Below are 13,954 nucleotides of genomic sequence, written 5' to 3' on the forward strand. Positions count from 1 at the left end.
TACAAAAAAGTACCTTTCAGTGAAAGTCCTTTTTTGTACCCATGGTTTTTGTGCCAGTAAAGATTATAAAGATTATAAACATTATCATCAATTAAATATGGCTCAAAAACTTGATTATCCAAAATTGTCTGGCTTTCAAATAAAAAAATGTGCAATTAAAATATATATTGTTTATTAGTATAGTGATACAGAATACTGAATGTACCTTTTGGCTGGTTAAATGGTACAAATCTGTACTTATTGCTGTTAGAAATGACTTTGTACTTCAGAGGGAACAAATCTGATCCTGTAAAGACCAATATTGTACCTTTGAGGGTACAATTATGAAGAGTGTACCTTTAAGTACAAAAAAGTACTCATATCGTACCTCTGTTTTTTAGAGTGTATGAGAGAATCTATTAATTTTATTAATAGGTTGTAAATAGCTTAAAATGTATATTAATAAGCAGTTACAACAGTGACCTATTGTTGGTCAGAGTAAACCCATATTCATACTGGATACTCTTCTTATTATATATTTTCCATCAGTTAACATTAAACCTGTCATATTAACATATAAAATATGTTAAATTACATATAAGTTGAATAATTTATGTCAAGTTAGGTCAAGGTAAATAAAACAGAATGTCAATTTATTAAATTATATAAACCACATTACCATTACTGGTTAAATCATTTATCTGAGTTATTAAATGATTAAACAAAACATAATAACATAAAATATATTAATATGACAGGTTTACTGCTGACTGATGGAACAGACAAAGTGAGATAAATATACAAAAAGATCTAAAGTTTAAAAAGTGTAAATGAATGTAGGTTCACTATCTGGCAAACGACAAGTGTCTGTCGACACTGGTGTCCTGTTTATTTATGTGTTGTAAAGTCCTGACATGTTATAATCCAATAATAACAATACTTAATACCTTTATAAACCATTTGCAAACCTTTTATATAGGTAGTCTCGTTTGAAAGTAATACCATTGTGTTTGATGAAATGATCGTATACTTTCAGATGCTCATCTTCAATGAGTTGGACTGAATCAGTATGCTTATTACTAATTACTAATATCAGTATTGCCATTGGAAAGAAAATCGAAATAAATACAGCACACCAATCAATGCAGCTTATCAAATTGATTGATAGACTCCAGTTGCCCCTGGATTGTTCTTCTCCAGTTCGTTTTCTTCGTCCGTTGTGTATGAGGTAAGAATAGCTTGTCTCATTGTCCTGTAATCGGTTTAAAGTCTAAATCATTCAAAAAACAGTATTTTCACACTGCAAACCAACTAAATTCTGGTTCAGTTTGATCTGGACTGAGACTGAGACCTCTTTCAATCTAAACAAACTGAAGTCCTTTGGTCTGAAATGTTTCTAATAGAAGTGTGTTCGTTGTGTTTTTCTCCTATTCCGTACTCTGGACCGATGGGGTCTTCAGATACCTGCCTCAGAGCAGCTGCTCACTGTCCAGCTACTGATACCTGCTACAATCCCTTACTAACTACAGTTATATGGACTCCAGCTAATGCTATTATAATTTGTAGTAACACCAGCATTTACCATTATCATTACCTTCACCATCACTAGCTCAGGTGTGACTATATCAGCACATCTGAGCAGAAGAACAGACTTTTATTATCGTACTGTGACTTTTTTTCAATAGTTTAGAAGACCACAGCAGGATGAGACCTTTCTTGTGAGCCTTATTTTCTCTAATTTTCCCACCACTGTGTGCATCCCCATCATCATTGGTGCCTGTCACCCTAGGAGTTTGCGGACGAGGACATGCGAAGTCAGTCACTCCTTTTTTCAAGATGCTGCCGATGTATCCCTACCTAGCGCGCTTGGAGGAAAGCACAGCGACTAGGTTCCGATACATCTGCTCACAGACGCCTCGTGCCACCTTTGAGCGTGATGGGGAGAGAGAACGCCATCTACCCACCCGGAAAGAGCAAGACCACTTGTGCTTCCTCTGGGCGCCAGCAGCTGATGGCAGAGCTATATGAACGAGATTCGAACTTACGACCTCCCGTTTATAGTGGCAGCGCATTGAACCGCTGGACCACTCAGCGCCCCTCTGATTCCTTAATTCCTTAATTCCTTAAACTATATTGGTAAACAGCAATGCATATAAATCCACAAGCAGTGACATTAATAACATGCTGATAGAATTTAATGCAAACAGTCAGGATTTTGGAACAAGCGTGCTTGCTGACTGACTCATGCTCATTAGACTGACCTCAGTGAATTCAGTATCTTCAAATGTCCCCTATGAGTGCAGGTTTCCTTTTATATAATCATTGAGAACTACAAAACAGTAACTATTTTTGTACAATGTATTGTCCCAGAAATATTTGTGATTTGTGATTGTCATTTTTAGGTTATTTCATGCCTCTTGATATGATTATAATGCAGTAACATAATAGTTTTACCAAAGTCAACTTATTCCATTAACAAGCTTTTCTCATTGATTGAGTTTGTCTCCACATATTGTGTGTAGTAAAGCTGCTAACATAATTATTGAGACAGGCCGACATTCAGGTGTACAGTTACTCTGACCCTCTCTGGATATAAGACTCGACAGTTCCTCACTATAATTGTACTAGAATCACAATATTGAAGTAATTTGTAGTATCAGTACTACAAAACACCTGAACAACTATCCTCCACACTATTCATGTATTCAGGACTTGTTGTCTTGTATTTATTTTTTTTCCTGTTATTCGTTTTAGTTCTTGCTCTCTCCCTCTCTCTTTTACTCTGTTGTCTATTCATAGTCCTGGTATCTCCAACAAGCCTGAAAGCTTTTCTCAGCACCCGTTTTCACTCTGCTTCACACTCTTTGTGCTCTCAAATATTTAGAATAAAGCACAAGAGAGGTTCGGCTGAAAACGAGGTGGTCTGTGTATTATTCATTTGCTCTCTTTTTCCTCTGCTCTGATGCTTGCTGACCCCTGTCATGCATCATACAGATTGTACAGTGGGAGGGAGGGCCTCTGAGCTCCAGGACCTCCATTATCCCCGTTTTCCTGTGTGCTGATGTGCAGCTGTGGAGCTCTTTTTTCTGTGCATTTGAGTAAGACTCAACGCTGATATTGTGCTGAATTTACAGTGTACTGGATTTTACTGGATAAAAGAATCTAAGCAGCAAACGTCAGACATCTCACACCAAATAAAATGTGTTTTTGTATTGGTTTCTCAGGGCTCTATCTTACACCCTGCACAAGGTGCGTTGTGATGCTAGTTCTATCTTACACCTTGCCAACAGTTTTTTTTTTTACACCTTGCACCTGCGCTGTGTAATTAGCAAAGGTGCTTGTGAACATATCTGCGCTGATGGGTGTGGTGGTCTGGCAGTGAGGTGGTCTAGGTAAATTTCTGGGGTATTGCTATCTTGGCAGCAGAAAACACAGGTGTGCCACTGACTGATTTGAACCCTGACAACAGTCAAATGTCAGAAATCCATTGATAATCTGGTAACGCAGACACGCTCATTACACACACAAGAGAACGCACAACAGTGCACAGAACTTTTACACCAGCAATAAAAAGAATACAAAATAACATAACGTTATTGTTCCCTTAAATGACCTGTTTGTGCACCTTCACAGTAGGGGTGGGCGATATGGGCAAAAAAAAATATCTCGATATTTTTTTGGATTTTTGCGATAACGATATTTTGACGATATTTTCCAAAAAATACAAAACTATTCTAAAAAAAGTATTCAATTGAACATGTAAGGTTCAAAATATGGTAAAAAACAGGAAATTTTTTAGGCGCTTTTCAGATTTTCTATTTCTATTATTTATTTTTAGATCCATAAAATGATATATTTAAGTGGATGAAGTGTTTTAGTAGCTCTATATTCTGCTATTAGAAGTTTTAAAATCACCATGTAAAATTATAAACTGCTCCCTAGATATGATAGAGATCTGAACCTGGGATGGTCCTTTCTTTCTGAAAAGGACTGGAAACTTTAGAAGAATAAAAACTATTAATTTTATAACTTATTTCGCAATAAAGAAGGTCTCTCAGCCTGTTCTCTCCCTATAGAATAGACCCGCTGGATCAGATTTTCCAGAGGGAGGGGGGAGCGCTCTCAGAGTGTCCGGTTTCAGAGCGGGCTTCACCTCTGTCCCACATAACTCGCCACCTGATTGGCTGACAGAATGTAGGGGGGCAGAGGGGGGCTCTCAGTCTGCCCAACTACCATGGTAACACGCATGCGCAGTTTGATCGCTCCAGAACAAAGGGAAAGTCTCAGAACACAGCGCTGGAGTTTCCAATAGTTTTAATCTGCGTTTATAAGAGCTGGGTGGATTCTGAAGCCAGTGCTCTCAGGTAGGTGCTGATTCGCTCTGTTTGGGTGTGGGGGGTGTTCTGCAGGTACCCCGGGCGGATCAAAGAGCGTGTTTTTATCACAAACCGGACCGTCTAGCGCACGCTTTCAGCTCTAAAACGAAATACAGCTAAATGTGACTGAAAAGTAGAGATTCTTAGCTTTAAAATGGCATATTGGGTGTCTATATTGAGCCTATACTTATTCAAACACAGCCAGATATGAATTATGATATTTTTCTGGCCCGCCGGCGGGACAGGGCGTGTTAATACTAGAGACCTGCGCGGGACAGCATTTCCAGTCCTGCTCCCGCAAAAAAATAAGATTTTCAGTCCCACTCCCGCCCGCAATTCCCGCATGATTCCGACGTTCGCGTTACTGCTCAAGGCAGTTCTTGTCATTGGCTTGAGGAATTAAAAGTGATGTACTTAGCTGAACACATCACTAAGCTAGCTGCAATGACAAAATATTCAAATAAACAGAAATATTTAACCAAAATAACAAATAAATTCTTACACAAAACAAACTAAAAAGTAAACAATTAGAACTAAAAAAAAAGAAGTAACTAAACAAAACCCACCTACAGCCCCAAACAAATAAACGCCACAATAAAGCAAACACAACTGAAAGCAAACAGGGCCTGCAGGCCAAGACACAAGACACAGGCCAAGGCCCTCTCTTTAAGGAAAATAAATGAATAATAAATCGCAAAAACAAATAAAATTAGAAAACAAACAAACTAAACTAAACCCAAAATACTTACGAAACTATAATCTAACGAATTGCAAAAGATGAAAAATAAAAACGTCACACAAAAGTAGGAAAACAATAAATAAGTTAATAATAAAGTAAATAAACTGCGTCTGGACGACGACACCAAATACAATAAATCACCCAGAAACAAAGAAATAAACAAACAACAATGTAACGACTGGCAAAGCACCAGCTTAACCAGAACCAGCACAAAGGAAGAGCAGCTAAGGTTAGCTTTCCGAGACTTTCCGTCTGCCTCACCCGCCCGCAATGAGCTTTCAAAATTTGCCCTGCGCTGCACTACTATGCATTGGGTCCAGCGGGTGCAGGTCTCAACTTTATACACAACGCACTCTGAGTTTAGTTAAATCAGTTGTTTTTACTTACATTATGTATATGTATAAATAAATAAATAACAGCCTTAAAATACCATGCAGTTTATTAATTTTTGGCGATTAAAAAAAAAAAACAAAAAAAACTCGATATTACAAAATTACACATCGTCAAATCAACATTCACAATTTCGCAAACGATACATATCGCCCACGACTACTTCACAGCATGAACAGGCAGGTCAGTTTCTTCTGCTGAGAAGCACAGAAGCGCTGCACTGTTAAAAATACCAATCCAACAGAGTCAGAGCGCATCTGGGTCTTAAAGAGAATGACACTTAAAGAGACACACTGATTTGTTTAATACACGTTACACCCAAAACACACTCATAATTAATTACGAGAATTATTATATGCCTTTTGAGCATTTTACATTTAAATTTAAGGTATTTAGCAGACACCCTTATACAGAGTGACTTACAACAGTACTTTGTTGTTTACTTTAAAATATTCATAGCTAGTTTGTAGAGACTGGGATTAAGAGAAACACATAGCTTGAAAAAGTTTAGAACCCTAGGAGAAATTATTATTGTTTTTTTTTTTTAGTTTAAGAACTCTTCGAAAAGATGAGTCTTCAGTTGGCGTTTGAAAACCGCGAATGACTCTGCTGTTCTGACATCCACTGGAAGTTCGTTCCACCACCTTGGTCTTGCAGCACAGAGAAGAGTCAGGATTTTTGTTTTCTGTTGGTCTTGAATGATGGTGGGTCGAGCCCAGCTGTACTGGAAGCTCTAAGAGCTCTTGGTGCAGATCTGGCTTTGACCATCATTGCCATCAAGTATGAAGGAGCTGGTCCATTTTTGGCTTTGTAGGCCAGCTTCAGGGTTTTGAATTTGATGTGGGCGGAAGCAAATGAAGGGAACAAAGTAAAGGAGTCACATGACTAAATTTTATAAGATTGAAGGCAATTCGTGCCGCTGCTGCATTCTGAACTAGTAGCAGGGGGTCGTGTGGCTCGCAGTTGAAGACCAGCCAGTAGAGAGTTGCAGTAGTCAAGTCTTGAGATAACAAGAGACTGCACAAGCACCTTCGTGGCTTCCTGAGAGAGAAACGGTCAAATTCTTCGGATGTTATACAGGAGAAATGACCGAGTCAGATTTGCAGCATGGCTCACGAATGATAACTTGTCATCCATTACTACCCAAAGGCTTCATGCTTCTGCCGATGGAGTGACCAGTAAGTTCTCAAAAGAGATGGAGAGATCGTGGTGAAGACCTGTTGTTCCTTATTTTGAGCCGCGCAAGGCGTACTTTTCACCGCCGCTATGATAGCAAAGACAAACTCATACGCCCTAAATCATGCTATGCGGTGCACAATTGACAGCTCATCTATAGATCACTAAAATAAGGCCTCTACAGGCTTATTAACTCTTTCATTCAATGGAGGTCCTTCTCCTCCATTTCAAGCCAAAGATTCAGTGAGACCTGAGCACATGTGTGCTCTGTCTCATTATGAGAGCATTTCAGTACTCACTGCTTGCCTCTAATTAACTAGAAGAGGAAGCATTGACAGGTGCAGAATATCGAGCAAGACCATTAGGCTTGTTAGACTTCTGTTAATCCTCATTCATGTACAGGGCCAGATGGTAATCATTATACACGCTTTTTGGCAATAGCCTCTGTCTTTGACATTCAATATGATCTCCCTTGTTAATTGTAGCTTCCTATTCCTGATTCACCGTGACATTTCTGAGCTTGGTTTGCACAGAATGAATAACATATTTTAGGTTTTGTTTGTATAAATCAAATTTTGAATTGGTAGAATAATGGTCAGATGTGGTTTTACAAGCTCCCTGTTATTTTGCTTTAGATTGAAACAGCACAGATTTTTTAAATAAAGGGCTTATGTGGAAAAATGACAAGCTTCTTGTATTAGTTAGGGGAAACATAAGCTCACAGAAGCCGTAAACAGTAGCAGAGTTGTAACCCTGAAACCAATAACAGGCTGTATAGAAAATATCCACAAAGATTTTCAGTTTTGCCTCCGGTTTCCGGGTAACAATTCTAGCTTGTATGGTTTAAGACTTCTCATTCATAGCAGTTTCACACAAATTAGAAAATAAAACTGTGACAAAAATATACAGTACCAGTCAAAAGTTTGGACACACCTTAAATAAATGTTTTTTCATTATTTAAAAATGTTCTGCATTGTAGATTAATTCAAGATTCATCCAAACTATAAAGAAAAAAAAGAAAGATTGTGTTTAATAAACCTCTTGACCAGATGACAGCTTGTTGGAATGGTTTTCAGCCGAACGTATCAGGAGTTTATTACTTGAATTTCTTACCTCTTAATGTGTTTGAGAGCATCAGTTGTAAAGTTTGGAAGAGGCAGAGTTGGTACACAGTGAATAGTCATATTTGAGTAATGTTCTAATATTATATTATGTCAAAAACTATTCAACTAAGGCGCCGAGTGATCCAGCGGTCCAAAGAGCTGGCACTATGAGCGGGAGGTTGCAGGTTCGAACCCCCGCTCATGCAGCTTTGCCATCAAGCTACCGGCGCTCAGAGGGAGCAAAACTGGCCCTGCTCCCTCCGGGTGGGTAGATGGCGCCTTCCCCCCACATCATTCCTAGGGTGATTACGCAGCACAGGGCATCTGTGTGCTGATGTATCAGAACCGAGTCGCTGCGCTTTCCTCCAGTGCGCTGGCTACTCGGCAATGCTACATCAGCAGCAGCTCGAAAAGAAGCGGTGACTAGCTTCACATGTATCGGAGGAAGCATGTGCTAGTCTTCACCCTCCTGGTGTGTTGGGGCATTACTAGTGATTCTGGGAGTCCTAATGAATGGGTTGCGTAATTGGCTGTGTAAATTGGGGAGAAAAAAAACAAACTACTCAACTAAGTAAAGGATAAAAAGTACTTAAAGAATTGAAGGTCAGTCACTCTAATCAATTTCAAAAACTTAAAAAGTATCCTCAAGTGCAGTTGTAAAGACCATCAAAAACGATACGATGAAACTGGCTCTCATGAGGACTGGTCCAGGAAAGGAAGATCAAGAGTTACCTTTTTCATCTCATCAGAATTACCAGCCTCAGAAGCTGCAAGTCAAGTGCAACCCAAATAAGAGTTCAGCTAAATGCTTTACAGAGTATTTAGTTTTTTTTAGCACCTTTCAAATGTACTACATGATTCCTTATGTGTTCTTTCATAGTCTGGATGACTTCAGTATTAATTTACAATGTAGGAAAAAATTCAATAATACAAAAGTCATGTAAGTCATTTAGCATCTTGTAGGTGAGCATCTGAAAGCTTTTCTCTTTTCTCCTTTATATGAGGCCATAGCCATCACTGCAAGTTAGGGCAGCTACCTGTAGTGTCAGTCCTCGTTCACACTGTTCATTCTCCAGAGTGCTAGTGTGTGATGTGCTGGGAAAAACCTAGTGGTGCATGAATACCTGGGAACTAAAAAAACAGAGAGAAGATCAAACCAGAAAGAAAGAAAATCTGTACAAATTCAAAAGCGATGCTAAAAACGAATAAATTCCCACTTTGATTTATTTCTCTGATGATCTCTTATCTCTCTTAGTGCTCAGGGGTCTCATAGGTCTTTAATGAAATGTCTGTATCTTGTTAGTTCCAAGCTGGCAATGCATTCCAGTGGTCTATCAGAGATCTTCAGAGTGTGTCTGTATGTTGCGTGAATGAGAGCTGGGTATTGATGAACCTCCTCTACCTGAATGCCTCTCATTATGTTCCACTCTCTCATTGCTGTGGCAGCTTTCTACTCTCCTTCACCCCAGGGGTCGATGATGGGGAACTTGGTGCCTCAGGGGATTAGAGGGTAGTCGGTGATGAGGAGCGTTTCTGACACTTAAGCACTCGAGACAGGAAACATGTCACACACGGACATACAGTCACACACATACACACACAGTAAAGGTGGACATACACTCTTAAACAAAAGTTTTTTTATATACAGTGGGGAAAATAAGCATTTGATACACTGCTGTTTTTGTAAGTTTCCCCCTCATTTTTTCATAGATAAACTTTAAATGTGAGAGACCTGAAAATGACATTGTATGATTTTTAAATAATTATTTTGCATTTTATTGCATGGAATAAGTATTTGATACAATATAAAAACAGAGCCTAATATCTGGTACAGAAAGTTTTGTTTGCAATCACAGAGGTACAGAGGTTTTAACCAAGTTTGCACACACTGCAGCAGGGATTTTTGCCCACTCCTCCATACAGATCTTTTTCAGATCTTTCAGGTCTTGGGATTGTCACTGGGCAACACTAAGTTTTAAGATAAGATACTTTTATTGTCATTGCACAGTGTACAACGAAATTTTGCAGCAATCCTTAAGGTGTCTGAACAAAAATAAAATAAAAAACAGCTCTATGTACAAATACACAAAATTTACATTAGATTTATGAAAATATATACAATATAAGTAACAAATTTACCCAATAATAATAATAATAAATACAGAAAGTGCACAGTGCGTTGAAAGTTTGGTTCCTAAGGTTTGTTAGTTTTTATTTTTTCAGTTCCTTGATAGTGGTCTAAGAGTGCGTGTGCGTTTTGCAGTGTTCAGTTCCCATACAGTACTGGGGTAAAAACTGTTTTTCAGTCTGTTTGTCCTGGAAGTGATGGACCTGAAGCATTTTTCAGAGGGCAGCTCTTGGAAAAGATGTTGTCCACGGTGGAAGGAGTCTTTCAGGATGTTGGCTGCTCTGCTGAGACAGCGAGAGCTGAAAAGGTCCTCCAGACTGGGCAGCGGGCAGCCGGTGATATTCTGGGCCACGTTGATCACTCTCTGTAGTGCTCTCCTTTCTGCCACTGTGCAGCTACTGTACCAGGTTGAGATGCAGTAGGTTAGCACACTCTCAGTGGCACAGCGATAGTAGGACACCAGCAGCTTCTTCTGGATGTTGTTTTTGCCTAAATTTCCTTCGGGATAAATAAAGTATCTATCTATCTATCTATCTATCTATCTATCTATCTATCTATCTATCTATCTATCTATCTATCTATCTATCTATCTATCTATCTATCTATCTATCTATCTATCTATCTATCTATCTATCTATCTATCTATCTATTCTTGAGAATTCTCAGGCTTCTTGACTGCAGCTGTGGTCCAGGAGAGATCTTCAGAGATGTACGTACCCAGGAATCTAAAGAAATGGACTCTTTCCAAACTATCCCCTTTAATGAAGAGTGGTGTGGTGTCTGTGGGTTTCCTCCGGAAATCTATGACTAGTTCTTTTGTTTTGGTGGAGTTCAGAGAGAGATTGTTCTCTGCACACCACTCGGCCAGTCCCTCAACTTCATCCCTATATGCAGTCTCGTCTCCACCAGATATGAGTCCCACCACGGTCGTGTCATCTGCAAACTTGATGATGGTGTTGCTGGAAGACCCAGCCATGACCCATCTTTCATGCTCTTACTGAGGGAAGGAGGTTTTTGGCCAAAATCTCACAATACATGACCCCATTCATCCTCCTCTCACAGTCGTCCTGTCCCCTTCGCATTAAAGCACCCCAAAGTATGATGTTTCCACCCCCATGCTTCATGGTTGGGATGGTGTTCTTGGGGTTGTTCTTATCCTTCTTCCTCCTCCAAACATGCGAGTGGAGTTGATCCCAAAAAGCTCTATTTTGGTCTCCTCTGACCATATGACCATCTCTTATGTCTCCTCTGGATAACGCAGATGGATATTAGTGAACTTTAGAAGATTGTTTTGTCTAAAAAACAAAACAAAACAAAAAAAAAAAACAAATGCCAGAGGTATGACCAGTCACAAAGCAGTATGGATGCTGTTATAAATAAAGTAATACAATTGAACACATATGCTGTTAAAAAGAGACATGTGATGTATAAATGATAAATGGCTGCACAACTTCCAAGAATTGAATGTAAAAGCATCCATCTGGCAACCACTGTCAGACCTCATGTAAACACAAACAAGGTAAACACTCACAACTTACACAGTTGTGACCTTTTCAAGTCATCCCCAGAGTAAAGCTTCATTTATGATCAATTTACATACTCCAATCCCATGACTTTTGGCATGTGAGTGTACTTCCTTAATTACACCTAACTGGGTAAACTATACTACTTTTCACCCTATTCCTGTTATTATTCACTCCTTTAATTTAAATGAAAAAAAAAGAAGATGGAACTTTTAAGTTCTCCTGGGAGAATTTTTTTCTGGAAGTCTTTAATGGTTCAGAAGCTTTAGAGGAAAAAAAAAGTTTTCTCTGACATTTAAAAGGATTCTCTAGGGAAGAATCCCAAAATGCTCCAACCTGGAGGTTTTTCTCTTCAGTGAAATAAATCTTGTCTGTGCTGTGCGAAGAGGAGGCACTAACTAATGCATTAAATCTTCAAGCTACTCTATCTTGCTTTAATTAGAGAAGGTCTCAGCTCTCACCTCTGGCTTTGTGTTGTGCTTATCAGGAGTACACAGTGGATGTGTTCTTCCGCCAGCGCTGGACGGATGAGCGGCTGAAGTTCCGCGGGCCCATGAACATCCTGAGGCTTAATAACCTGATGGCCAGTAAGATCTGGACTCCAGACACATTCTTTCACAATGGCAAGAAGTCTGTGGCGCACAACATGACCATGCCTAACAAATTACTGCGGATCATGGAGAATGGAACCCTCCTCTACACCATGAGGTAAACAACTCATAATATACACATTCTGAATTACATTACATTACATTCTGAATTACATTATCTTACATTCTGAATTACATTATCTTACATTCTGAATTACATTATCTTACATTCTGAATTACATTACATTACATTACATTCTGAATTACATTACATTCTGAATTACATTCTATTACATTACATTCTGAATGACTACATTCTGAATTACATTACATTCTGAATGACTACATTCTGAATTACATTACATTCTGAATTACATTACATTCTGAATTACATTATATTACATTATCTTACATTCTGAATTACATTACATTACATTCTGAATTACATTATATTACATTATCTTACATTCTGAATTACATTACATTACATTACATTCTGAATTACATTACATTACATTACATTCTGAATGACTACATTCTGAATTACATTACATTCTGAATTACATTACATTCTGAATTACCGTATTTTTCGGACTATAAGGCGCACCGTATTATAAGACGCACTATCAAAGAACGCCTATTTTCTGCTATTTTTCCATACATAGGGCGCATCGCATTATAAGGCGCGTTAAGTGACACTAGAAAGGGTGCCTATATCAAAGTGAACAGGGGTGGCGCCATGTTTCCCTTCCCCCACCGGGGGTGGTCGCTTGCCGGTGGAGCGTCTCAGTATACAAATCTAGCTCTTTCAAAGTCAAACGAGTGCTGGATATTAATCTACACAGATTCCTCTCCTGAAAACTGTTTATTTGGGTGAGTAACGTGCTTCAGTTTATTTACAGTAAGCTTAGATTTCCAGATGTCCACTAAGGCTTGCTGCACCAGCGTTAGCATAGCTATCCGCTAGCACGCTAGCTAGTCACCTAAACTAGTAAAGTTAACCCAAACTTAAACGACAGCGTTACACTGAGTAATCCTGCGTGTTCTGGTAAGACAGTGAGATATTAGCTAGCGATTCGTCCCCCGTAGCTTGTTTTAACACGGTAAACAAGCAGATTACAGGCTGATAAAACTCACCTCTGAGAGAGTTAGCGCTTAGCATCTAGCTAATGCTAGCCAGGCAAAGCAGCACAGACTTACAGGCCGATAACTCACCTCTGAACGGTGAACGCTTAGCGATTAGCATCTAACTCTAATAATACTGCTCCAGCAGTATTAAAAGTGCTAAATTTAGAAAATACTGATCTCTGAACAGTGAAAAAGCTAGCTAGCTAAGCGGTTAGCATCTAGCTAATGCTATTGCTGCTCCAGCCTCGGAGCGGCACGGCTCTGCACGGAGTGTATGTTTACTGCTCCTTACACCTGACGGGTAAAATTTAGATAATACTGATCTCTGAACAGTGAATAAGCTAGCTAGCTTAGCGGTTAGCATCTAGCTAATGCTATTTGCTGCTCCAGCCTCGGAGCTGCACGGCTCTGGACTCTGTATAGCACTGAAACTCTGTATAACGCTGCACGGAGTGTGTGTTTACTGCTCCTTACAACCTGACGAGTAAAATTTAGATAATACTGATCTCAGTGAATAAGCTAGCTAGCTTAGCGGTTAGCATCTAGCTAATGCTATTGCTGCTCAGCCTCGGAGCTGCACGGCTCTGGACTCTGTATAGCACTGAAACTCTCTATAACGCTGCACGGAGTGTGTGTTTACTGCTCCTTACAACCTGACGAGTAAAATCCATACAAAAGGCGCACCGTATTATAAGACGCACTGTCAATTTTTGTGAAAATTAAAAGTTTTTAAGTGCGCCTTATAGTCCGAAAAATACGGTACATTATATTACATTATCTTACATTCTGAATTACATTACATTACATTACATTCTGAATTAC

The 13,954-nt window shown here is 39.1% G+C and overlaps 1 protein-coding gene across 1 annotated transcript in view; it reads left to right on the forward strand.

The window, feature by feature from the left end:
• gabra2a (gamma-aminobutyric acid type A receptor subunit alpha2a) overlaps positions 1-13,954 on the forward strand; it is a 37,157-nt gene that overhangs the window by 8,294 nt on the left and 14,909 nt on the right. Inside the window, exon 5 of the mRNA XM_007235791.4 lies at positions 11,902-12,122. Coding sequence (XP_007235853.2) covers positions 11,902-12,122 — 221 coding nt within the window. The remainder of the gene's footprint in view (positions 1-11,901; positions 12,123-13,954) is intronic.

Source organism: Astyanax mexicanus, chromosome 7 (genome assembly GCF_023375975.1).
Source record: "Astyanax mexicanus isolate ESR-SI-001 chromosome 7, AstMex3_surface, whole genome shotgun sequence".
NCBI lineage: Eukaryota > Metazoa > Chordata > Actinopteri > Characiformes > Acestrorhamphidae > Astyanax > Astyanax mexicanus.